Source organism: Lonchura striata, chromosome 1, assembly GCF_046129695.1.
Source record: "Lonchura striata isolate bLonStr1 chromosome 1, bLonStr1.mat, whole genome shotgun sequence".
In the NCBI taxonomy this organism is placed as follows: Eukaryota; Metazoa; Chordata; class Aves; order Passeriformes; family Estrildidae; genus Lonchura; species Lonchura striata.
Genome location: NC_134603.1, coordinates 12648318 through 12660611, shown reverse-complemented (window position 1 = coordinate 12660611; position 12294 = coordinate 12648318). Strand labels below are relative to the sequence as shown.

The following is a 12294-nucleotide window of genomic DNA, read 5'->3' as shown; positions in this document are numbered from 1 at the left end:
TCCGCTGCCAGCCGCGCCTCCATCCGCCTGATGACACACACAGAGCTGCCACGGGGACAACGTGACTCCAGCAGCTGCAGCCTGGGAAAGGAAAAAAAAAAAAAAAAAAAAAAAAAAAGACCAGCCACCACCTCCACCAAAAAAAAAAAAAAAAGTCTTAAATGTGCACAATCAAGTGATGAGTGTTTGCATTTCTGATGCTTTGAGGCCAGCTCACAACCCTCCCTCCACGTAATAGTCAGGATGTTTGGGAAGGGGTATTTTTCTTTTAATAGGATGGCGTAGTCACAAAGCTTTAAAGAAATGAGTGAATCGTCAATGGTAATAGCAACATACTCTGGACGGGGCACAGTGACGAAGTTCACATCCAGTTTTAAGCCTGCCTGGCAGCATGTAGGTGCAGAACAGAGCCCATGACCCTTTTTGCTGTTTTGAAGCCATGGACATGGCTACTGTCTCCGTTCCAGTTCAACATCACAGCTGTTTTTTCTCCCTAACGAATACTATGGGAAGACAGAGAAGCCTCAAGCTGTTTTGAAGATTGTGCAATGATGCTTAGGAGCCTACCTGCTTTTGCTTGAGTGCTTTCCTCACTCATTTCACAGGATGCGACAAGGGGAACACAATCGAATCCGACGGCCGTGGTAAATTTGACTCGAATCCTTCGTATGGCCTGGGGCTGAGGTGGGTGCCTCTCAGATAAGCAATCTCTAATCAGCTTTGCTTTTGTGTCCCATCTGGAAACAGATTGTTGCCGGAGTACACCAGCACCTGAGAAGCAAGCTTCAGGTTCGTTTTGAAGATAATTGTACAGACACATTCAGGGAGTGTGAATTTGCCTGTGGTAATAAGATCTCTTTATTTTTATTCATAGTTAATTCGTTCAGCTGAGGCGATTTCATGCCAGAATGCAGTGCTCAAACAAGAAGGTCGATTGCACTGCCTGTGGCACGCATATGCATGGTGCCTGCCCGGCAGATCGGCTGCTGCGACAAAGAGCCATGAACCACCCCAGACATATGGGCAAGATAAAGAAGAGGCTGGAGGACATCAAGAACCTGTCCCTGAAGCTGACAAAAGTGGACTTCAGCCACAACGAAAGCATAAGATTGGCCACCGACGCCTTCTTGGATGGTGGGAGAGACTCTTACCTCGAAACTCTAAGCAAAGAGGGTGAGGTGGATTTCCTCTCCTCGGTGGAAGCTCAGTACATCAAGGATAACGCCAGGGAGTCTTACTATGCACAGGAGTCCCCAGGTGCCGACGGGGCAGCCGCGCCAAAGCAGAACGACGCCGGGTCACTGCCTTCGGGAACCTACTTCCCCACCATTTCTGACAGCAGTGAGCCAGCTCTGCTCCACACATGGATTACAGCAGAGAAACCCTATTTAAAGGAAAAATCCACCGCCACTGTGTATTTCCAAACAGAGAAGAACAGCAACATTAGAGACATCATACGCCGGTACATCCACAAGACCACTCAGGTATGAGGAGAGAATTGCTGTTCCCTCTGCACTTGGTTGTTTCTTGCTCTTACAAGCTCAGGTGAACATGGTGTTTAATCCAAGGCAGCGCTGTGCATTGCAGTGTAGTTTAGCTGTAGAAAGTGCCTGTTAAGAGCCTGTTGTTGAGCACAGGCAGTGCTTTTTTAATGTTTTTTTAACTCACACCAAGATTATTTTATGTTGGTGGCTTAAAAAAAAAAAATTTCCTCTTCTCTCTTGTAACCTCCTATTCACCCAGTGGATTAAATGTGCTGCAGAAAGGGCAGCTTGGCTCTGTCCCTTCTTATGTACCTCCACCCCAGCAGGATGTTTTATCTGTTCAGACCACTGCACCATTTATGCAAATTAAGCCTAAGTGAGCTTTCAGCCATTAGGAATTGTTCGAGAGGATTTGTGGGAGATGTGGAAGCCAAAGAAAGGCAAGTATGTCTGGTATGTCAGCAGCTATCCTCAGAGGAAGGAAATTACCCAGAAAATAGACCTTCCATCCCTAATATGTCACCTGTATCAGTTAAAATGTCATGTGAGCTCCATACGGAAACCCTGCAGCATAACTTGACATGTGGGAAAGATGCAGATGATGCCTCTGACCACAGGTGGTGGAGACCACAGAGCTGCCAGCCACAAGCCAAAGCCAGGCTGCCCACACTCCGGGAAACCAGCAACTGAGCAGCTGGAGTGGGGACAGAAGTCTGATGTCATGTGTGTTCTAGCAGCTCTCTGGTTTTCCTGAAAAAAAAAACCCAAACCAACTGATACCTCACGGCTGTGTTTACCATAATCCAGGAGTTTTGCTCTTATATAAATTCAAAAGAGCAGCAGCAGTTTCACCCAGGAATGGTCAGGAGTCAAGTCAGGATGCAATAGTGCTGCCCAGCACAGACTTCCGAGCCCTCTGGATTCCTTCCACTTCGTTATTCCCCTGCAAGGGCAGGCGCTGGCCCTGGTAACACAGTGTGATAGCAGAGGACAAGATCCCCGTTGGCAACTGCTCTCTCAAAGCCTACAAGTGTTTACCAGACCAGGGGAATTAGAGATCAGCCATTGTCAGTTGGAGGCATCAGAAAGGTGCAGAAACAGAAGAAATGTCTCTGGAATAATAAAATAGGCATCAGGTAAAATATCAACCCAGACCAATTTTCTGTCCCAAGAAGAGAAAACTTACAGGTGAAAAATTAGGAAATGTAATATAAACCCATGGTTCATGTGACCTTCTTAATCATCTAATTTACATTACAAGAGCGTGCTGAAGCAATACTAACAATATACATTTGTGAACTGCTTTTTGAGCACAGTTTTCCAATGGCACCAGTTATTTATAATCATCTGATAAAGGTCCATCCTGGATAGTCTAGCATTTGATATATGCATTACAAAATTAAATAACAAAATAAAGACTGTGTTTATGGATGATCTCAAACTGCAAAGGATTGCCAAGGGATGCTACTATTTTAACACATTTGTTAATTGGTGCAAATTGCAAAATGAAATTCAGGCATAAGAAATGAAGAGTATTGCAAGTAAGAGAGGAAAGTCAGATGCAGAAATATAAATTTCGAACAGGTGGTAAAAAGCAGTACCAGAGAGAATAGTCTGGAGCTGGGGCATTACTAGGAAGTGTGGATGTGAGATATTTGACATAATTGTGCTTACCTAGCCATGGCAAAGCTCTTTCCGAATCACCAGGCTTTGACAGCTGGAGGAAGGTGTGGGATCCTCAGTGCTCCACAAATAGTTTGGCTGCATGAAGAGGACGCTGGCTGTGCAGGATGTGCCTGGTCTTGGAGGAGATCCTCATGGTGGCAAGGGGAATAATCTTGCTGTTAGGCGTGGGCATAGGCTTTGGAGTAAGATTCAGAGCAAGCTGGAAGCAATAAGTAAGAGAGCTCTACAAAGATGCTGTAAAGTTTGTTTTGATTGAAGGTGATACCCCATGAGCACAGTTACCAAAGGTTCCCTCTCCAGTCAGTGGAGAAACAAGCACCTCCTGAAGATAAGCCAGGTAACAGCTGGGCTGAACTGACCCTTTCCATGGGCAGTAGCAGACATCAGACAAGACCAGCACTTTTTAGTATGGAACTAGTTTTATATCACATTTACAGTTCCCTTGATCCACACTGGCTGCAGGCTGTGCATTTAAATAGTTGTCAGGGCTTTTATGCCCAGTCCTGAGACTTTTACAGTGTTCTGCCAGTTGTGAATCGGGGAGCATGGATGTGTGATCAAATTCTAACAGTTAGTTTTAAATCAGTGTTTAAAAAAATATGGAGCTGTTGGAGTCTATCACCCTACCAACAACAACAGGGTGAGGCTTTTTAAAGCCAGGGCTGTCCAGGTGTAAATCATAAAAGAGAAAGCATCATCCAGGGATTCTTGCTGAATGTGTGTGGCTTATGACACCTAGTGATCCTTGTGGAAAGGGCTGTGTCTTTTATTTTGCCACATCCTTATCATTCTCTGATAAGTATTTCAATATATTTCCTAGTGCTGAAATCTCACCTACAAATTCATGTGTCATCTTGTCATGTTGTGTTAAATTTGCTTTATATGAGCAGTAGAACAATGAGGCAGTATGTTTAATCAATTTAATGATTCAAGCACTTCTAGGGAGAAAACCAGAAAAAAATATCTACCTAAAACCAAGTATATGTGTTTATTGGAATATTTTTTAAACAAATATACTACATCACAGTGTTCTCATAGCAACCTCAAGTTATGTAAATTGACTCTGCTAATGCCTCTGCTCTTTTTCTGAAGGTGTTGGCTATCGTGATGGATGTGTTCACAGACACTGAGATTCTCTGTGACCTCCTGGAGGCAGCTAACAAGCGCATGGTCTTTGTGTACCTGCTGCTCGATCACGGCAGTATAGATCTTTTCTCGGAGATGTGTGACAAGTTGCAAATTTCTGAGGATCTCTTCAAGGTACTGTGGCTCTGTGAAGCTCTTAGGCTGAGTTGTCTGCCTAACTGCAGGCACCCTGAGCTAGAAGCATGGTTATGCTAGGGTCAATCCACCTTCTAATTAAAAGGGCGCAAGAGATTTCCTGGGGTAGTGTTAGCACATCCAATTCCTCTTTGAAGATGCCTACGTTTTCCCATGGATATTATTAGAAAGATAAGGCATTTCCATTAGGTCCCCAGAAGAAAGTAATCTTGGACCTGAAGCCTTAAAACAGGACTTAAATTTCCCTAGTAGAGTTATCTAACATAGGCATTAGAGCTGCTTCTGTTTTATAGCTCTGCAGCAGCTGTGCTCTGGCAGCCACAGGGAGAAGGTGCACAAAACTGTTTTGCATAGCCATAGCTTGGTTGCACTGGGTGGTTTCTAGTAAAATGTGTTAAAGCTCTTTTAAAGGTAACACCTCGGATATAGGTGGCTGTTAGTTTAATCTGCTTTCATCTCAGACAGAGGGAGCTGGCTTCAAAATAACTCCTCCTAGGGCTTATTTCAGTTGTTGCTTGAGATGCTGTAGAGCTCCTTTGGCACCTCTGTGGAGATGGGTGATGCTGCAGAGGCCACAGACCTCTGGAATGGCAGCTGTGGGCACACAGGAGACCTGAGGGCATCTTACACATACATCAGACACCTGGTTTTCAACAGCTGAATTCCATCCCAAATATATAAAGAAGCTGAAAATAATAATGCATGTTCATAATTGTTTGCATGCCTGTAAACCCTCACTTTTAAGGAGAGTGTGTCCTTGCAGGCCCAGATAGATTGGAAGAGCAGAAATTTTGTCCTACTGTGTCATGGTACAGCCAATGTAAATCAGAGGAGTATACAGCTGCAGCAGATTGTGCCTGAGCTGTCAGTGAAAGGCAGCAGGCTGCTCCCAGCCATGGAAACATCCGTGCTCCTTTTGGCTGGGGTAGGGGTCAGTTACTGTCACAGAACTCAGCTCCACCTGCATGAGCTTCCAGGCAGGTTTATACCCCCAGTGAAACAAGTAACCCTGGCAAGTGAGAGACCTTGGTTAGGTTTCTTCTGGACAAAAACCTTCAGTATCACATCAGAGTCCATGAAGAAGACTTTGGGGCAGTGAAGAGCTAAATACAGTGGGGGAAGAGGGCCTTCCCTGTCTGATTTTTTATTAAAAAGACATGTAATTCATTCTGTTTTATTTTTATTTGCAGAATATTTCAGTCCGCAGTGTTACTGGAGAGGTTTACTGTGCCAAGTCAGGCAGGAAATTTTCAGGACAAATTCAAGAAAAATTTCTTATCTCTGACTGGAGATATGTGCTCTCTGGATCTTACAGGTGAGATAAGCCACTGCACTTCATGTCCAGGTACTCTTTTATGATTTTTAATATTTCTTCCCAAAAAAAGTGCCATGGAAATTTTTTAAGGTAAGAAGCTTTTGTTTAACAAAAAATACCTCGTTTTCAAATATGTGCTATTTTTGAAAAATCTACTTAACTTGCTTTAAAGCTCCTCTTAGTTCCTTATGGAGCATGGGTTTTAATTTAAATGTTCAGAAATAATGTAAACAACTTTGCCAGTGCAGCCCTGGGGCAAAGCTAGAAATGTGTACAGCTTAATATTATGCTTTCCTCATTGTTAGGGTTCTCAAGTGTTGTGATCATGAGACATTTCTGTCTCCCTTGGGGATCCCTTAATGTAGCATATGTCACTCAGCTTATCTGAGGATTTGTTCTTCATATGACAAATTTAGTGATTAAAGGTAAAACAGAAATACTTCAGAGACTTACTGTTTTTCCATGTGCTTCATTAACAGGTAGGCAGTATATATCTACATAACTGCTGTACCTTCATTTTCCCCCTTTTTTAAAAGGTCGTTTGTTTGTTTGTTTTGTTTGTGCTGCTATAATTATTTCAGGTAGTGGATATAGCATCTCAACAACTGGATTTTTAAGTAAAATCCTAGATCTCTGACCAGGGAATTTCAGGAGACTCTGAGCTTGCATCAAATAGATTAAGTTTATGAGCATCATGGCTACATAGATATGTTTCACAAATGACTAAGTGTATCCTAGAAATCCAGGTACAAAAATACAAGAGGTGATTATTTAATTTAAAGGATATTATTATTTTTCTTAATCCCCATTTATGATTTGGATGCTTAAATGCCTCTGGTCTGATAAAACTTTGCCACCAGGAAGTTTACAGAACTACAGTAACGAAGGAAAAAGTGACTTTGTGGGCATGGGCTGCAGGAGCTCAGATGTACACTAACACAGGCACCCACTTTTCATTCCATTTCCAAATGAACTCAGTGGACACTCAGGGTTGGGGTTTTTTATTGACTGTTCTTTTGTTTTCTTGTTATTTGGGGTGGTTTTTAATGCCTTGTCAAGGATGTGTTAAAATCCAACAAAAGAATTCTATAGAGTAGAAGTGAAGGATGTGTGGGAGAAGAACACAACAAGATCTATTTTCTTTGACCAAGAAGCTTCCTTTTGGCTTATCTTTCAATACCAAAAAAACTATAAACACTTGAAGTCCTGTGCAGTCACTTCTGTCTTTCTCTACTGCTGTTGAATATTTTCTAATATCGAGTACCTTGTCAAACTATGTAATTCCACATCCAGCACACAAACAGAGAGGGTAGTGAGGAACAAATGTATTTAAAACTATAAACTATTTAACTTCAACATGATCAGCACCAGTTTGAATTCACATGGGTTATAGCTGCCTACCAGTATGTAGCATTTTTTGCTAGCTCTCACTTTATTAACCTGAAAGATTTTTGTTACACCTAAATCTTATCCACCAACCTCTTCAGTATAAACAAGAATGGTGTTGAGTAACAGAGACTCAAACTCTTCTGCAATGCATTTGCTGGAAATCACGTTGAAATAGATCTTAAAACTGATACAAAGATTTAAAAATACAACACCAAACAGAAGTGCTGAACTCTGCATAATAGTTGTAATAGTGGTGGGGGAACAGGCTGAGGAAATAAAATAGCCCTTCAGAACATACTCTCAATTTTATTGCCAGTGTCTATGGTGAGGGGTTAGAATGCAGTATTTCTTTTGCTGTCTCTGTGTCACTCTACCTTATCCTATGGTAACTATTATTCCATTTTTTTAATGACTTTGAAATTAGATAGTGCATGAACACAGCATTCTTAAAGAAGGCAAAATGAAAACTTGATCCCCAGCGGCAGCTGAGTATCTCCCTGGCTGCCACTCTGAAAGCCCCTGGCCTCTTCAGAGTCAGCATCTAACAGCTAGCATGGACATGCTCTGCCAGGAGCGTCAGTTCAGGTGGGGCAGGTTTCTTCCACACAGGTTATCCACCAGCAGGCAACACTGACATCCAGGGTGCCCCAAACCTGAGCCCAGCTGGAAACCCCGGTGTGTCCTTCCTTCCATTTCAGGTTCCATGGGTGTTGTGCTGCACATTGCTGCAGCACTGCAAACACAGGGATGAGAACATCCCTGCTGAGCTGCAGCTCCAGCAGTGCAGAGAGGACACCCATTCTAAAACAAGTCCAGTGCTGAACAGGAGAGGTGGGATTTGATTGAGAACATCGTAAATCAGAGGGTCTGTAACAGGACATAGGACAAGGCCCTGGAAAGATGTCTGAGCAGTATCTATCTCTGACTGAATCTATGATACAGTGTTGGCCCCAAGGCAGGCATCATTTCTTTGTGCTTTTTCCTCTTTTGATAGGCCTCACCCAAAAAAAACTGGGAGAAAAGTGATCCATCTGGCCAGGGGGTGATGAGCCTGTCCCAAAAGAGCACTCAGAATTGTAAACTAAGGAGCAAAACAAGGCCTAAAACCCAAACAATGCATTATCTCTTAGAATTAACCCAATGAAAACCTGTTAAGTCTTTTATGCCAAGTTCTGTTTTGTTCTTCAGCAAAGTACACAGACTGTAAATTGCTGTGACTCACTACACAACAAGTCCACAAGTGTTTGTCTATAATCACAAAGATCTTACCTAGTAACTTTGAGCTAACCCATTTGCCATCAGTTCTTGGAGAATCTCTGGGCTATTCATTTGATCCAACTTTCTCTGTTTATAAGAGTTACAGGTAAAACCTATGACCCACAAACTTCTGTCTGTCAGGTACTCCAGGAAGATACATGTGGGTAAATCATCAGAATTGGGCAGAGCACCTTTTTTCCTCTAATTCTGTTAGGCTTTTACTAGCCATTTACAAGTATAATTGACATTTATTTCTGTCTAAATTTTCTTTTATAAACTAGGTGTATCTCTAGCACATAAAGTATAAACGTGTTGAAGACCACTCTAGGTCGCGGGGTGGCTTCGTGTGGTGAAAGAGCTTCTCCTCCAACCGTGCTTCCAAAGAAAGGCTCAGCAATCTCTTGCTGTTTGGTCTCATGGTTATTGCAAGTTATCTAGAAGATTGTCTTCTTGGGCTGCTGTGGTTTGCTCAGCAGCCCAGGCAAAGGCACACACACCCTGACATCTTCTCTGTCTCCCGTCTTCTTCTCTGTCTCTGCCCAGGGCTGCTGCTATCTTTTATATGGTACATTACATGATACATGTTTGCAGTTTTTCCCCCGTTACCTACTACCTATATATTAAATGGTGCTTTTCTACTCTAAATCAATCTGTGAGTGCCAAAATCATCAAGAACATGGAGGTAAGGAAGAAGAAAGAGGGATGACAGGACCGGCCAAAATCCCTCCATCTTAAAACCTCTGACTCCCATGTACAAAATTAAAACTAAAACCCCCCTGTACAGCACTAAAAAAATTCTTCCCTCTACTTTGTAACTACTTCTACTATAATATCTAAACTTTTGTGACTTCTTGTTCTTCCTGAAAGGTTGGTAAATCATTCCATGGCTCAAATACAAAATCACAGCTGTTTCCAGCTGCCTGCCAGGGTCTCAAATGCTTCTGACCTGGACCTGGAACCTCCAAAAATGTCTGAGGGACATTTTGAGTTCCCACAAACATGATACTTTAGACCTCAGCCCTTTCATGAGTTTGTAACCTTCAGTACAGATATCCTAGAAAAATTGTATGCATTTTTGTATTTATTTCTGACCAATTGTCTCTTTAATAGTTAAATGAAGGACATGCAAAGGTTTAGAGAATGAATAAAGGCGATGTTGAGCTAGCACAGAAGATGTAACGCACCCAGCAGGGAGTTAGCTTGCTCTTTACCTTGGCTTCCAAGGTTTTGTTCATGTTTAGTATGATTTGAACACAGTGGATGAGAAAGTACCTGAATTTTGGTAACTTACTATGTGTTTTCAGGTCGAGTCATAGAATGTACAGTATAAATTGTATGGGTGCCCAATGGCATTGAACTACTGATTTCTTCACTCCTTCCCCTGCTCCTGAAGCAACAGTATAAAATCACTGTATACCTCAAACCCAGCCCTCTTTAGGAATGCTCTGGACAAGCAGATATATGTTGTCTGTCTTACTGCCTCAGTATCAGCTCAGGCTGTCAGTCTCACTGAGCTTCACAGCAGTTGTACCAAAACATGACAGGATTTTAAGTGCACACACCTACAGCCAAATCTGGCTCTCAGCAGCCCATGAGCAAATCCAGCATAGCTAATAAAGTCACACAGGAATAACCATGGCAGAGTTTTGCCAACACAGAATAATCTCAGGTTCAAATCCACCGCTACTGTTCTTTATCCTCTGCTGCACAGCTCAAGCCCTGGTCAGTTCAGGGAGTAATTACATTTCATTCTCTCAACTATGCTCATTTTATTGGTGCTGCTGCTGCTCAGACACAGCAGCCTGCGCAACACAATCAAGCTGGCTTGTGGTTTTATAAAAGCACAAATTTATGTTTGCTGAGTGGATTAGGGAAGCACATAAAAGAAAAATAATTTAAAAGCTGTGGGTTATCCTAAGATGTGTCTCTGAACTACCAGAATGAAAACTATTGTGCTGTTTCTCCCTTACTTTATAGCAAAATATTACATTTATTTTTGGAAATACTGTAGGAAATATTTGTAATTTCATTTTCTCTGTAGTGAAGAAAACAAGCATTTGTCAGGTGTGGCGGCTTGTTTTGTGGTATGGGACGTGACAAGAAGATTGGGGTTTTATGTGTTTCTCTTGACCAATGCAGAAAGATTATGGGAAAATGAAAACAAAGGATGGTTCTTTTTTCCTAGTCGTTTTGATGTCACTTGGAGGGGCTGAGAGTTACCAAGTGGAATGGCATGCTGCAGGGTACAAGGTACAATTTATGTGTGTGCAGGTAAGACCTGAATTTAAGCATTGTGAATGGAAGAGACGTCCCCAAAAGAGGGGTCTAAACTCCTTTCCACGGAACAGACACCTAGACCTTGGGTTTTGCATCTGACATTTATCCATGCAGTGGATCTGGATCACCACTCCCTTCAGGAGGTTGCATAACGTTGCAAGGTTTCTTGAAGGTTTTAGAGGCAGCTGCAATAACAAAGATTGATCCAAGCTAAAGAGCACTGATGTGAACTGACCTGAAATTCAACTTCGACACCATCTTCATCCTGTGTTTAGACAAGAAGCTTCAGCAGTAAAACACAATTCGCCTATCACATCGCCCCTGCAGTTACTGATAGCCAGCGTTAACTCTAACCCTTACCTTGTCTCTTCCTGCAGCTTCACGTGGCTGTGTGGGCAGGTTCACCGCAACCTCCTCTCCAAGTTCACGGGCCAGGTTGTGGAGCTGTTTGACGAGGAGTTCCGGCACCTGTACGCGCTGTCCAAGCCCGTGCGGGGCGCCAAGACCCCGCCGCGCGGCCTGCCCTTCCTGTTCAGCCGGAGCTGGAACCCCCCGCGCAGCCTCCCCTGCAGCGACGAGGGCAGCGCCAACACCCTCTCCGACGCCTTCAGCAGCCTCTCGGCTGGGAGCACCCACCAGAGCAAGCAGACCCCAAGAACTCTCGTGTTCAACAGCAACTTCACCCCCCAGTCACCTCTGCAGCGAGTCAATTCCTTCCACAGCTATGTCTCATTCACTCCCCCGCCTCCACAGAAGGCCATCCAGCCCAATTACTATCAGCCACACTACATGGCTGAAAACTCCACAGTTCCCTATAACAACATGAACATTTACAGACCTATAAGGCTCAGGCAAGAGGAACCGAACAGGACAGGGTTAAGCTCATCCTGGAGATGCCTCCACAAAGCTAACCTGTTTGCATAATAACCACCTTGTTTGGAAATGCAAGTAAATGCACTGAGGACCTGTTTAGCAATCGCTTGTGTACTGATGAATATAGAAATTCTGTATAATACAAATGAGGATGATTTCAAGCCTCTTGTTTTGCTGCTTATGGATGCTTCATTTCCCTGATTAAAAAGCCAAGGCTGCTAATGTGTGAATCTCAGGTGCATCAGGATCCCAGGAAGAACACATCTGAGTAGTGCTACTCGCAGTGCAGCACTGCTGCTGCCTGTCACCTGCCCCTGGCAGCATATTTGCGTACCAGAAGGACAGTAACTGTTTTTCTTATGTCCAGGCAACTGAAAGGGGGTAATACACAGTTTACTACTCTGCATTTTGTGCACTTGAATAAGGAGACTGAAGGCTGCTGTTTCCGTGGCATACAGAGACGAAGCTGGCAGCAGCAGGATACCTTTGTGCTCTCATCAAACCTTAATCTTGATTTATGGGGGACTGTCTTTGGGCTGGCAGGGAAGCACAGATCCTGCTATAGCACTTGGACCTCTCTCTGCTTGAGCTGCACAGCAAGGATGGCTGTTCCCAAGGGTTCTTAGGAAGGGGCCTGGTACCCTTGACATGGACTGAGACCGACAGTTCCAGTTGTGAAAGACACATTCACCCCACGTTCAGTTCCACTCATCAGCAACATGGGTGTGTCCC

General features: G+C 43.4%; 1 protein-coding gene across 1 annotated transcript; it reads left to right on the top strand.

The window, feature by feature from the left end:
* Positions 1-844: 844 nt before the first annotated feature.
* Positions 845-12016, top strand: FAM83A (family with sequence similarity 83 member A). The gene is made up of 4 exons (XM_021546421.3): positions 845-1484; positions 4263-4430; positions 5642-5766; positions 11067-12016. Exons 1-4 carry the CDS (start codon positions 909-911, stop codon positions 11611-11613), a joined length of 1416 nt encoding a protein of 471 aa, XP_021402096.1. The 5' UTR covers positions 845-908; the 3' UTR covers positions 11614-12016.
* The last annotated feature ends 278 nt before the right edge of the window (positions 12017-12294 follow it).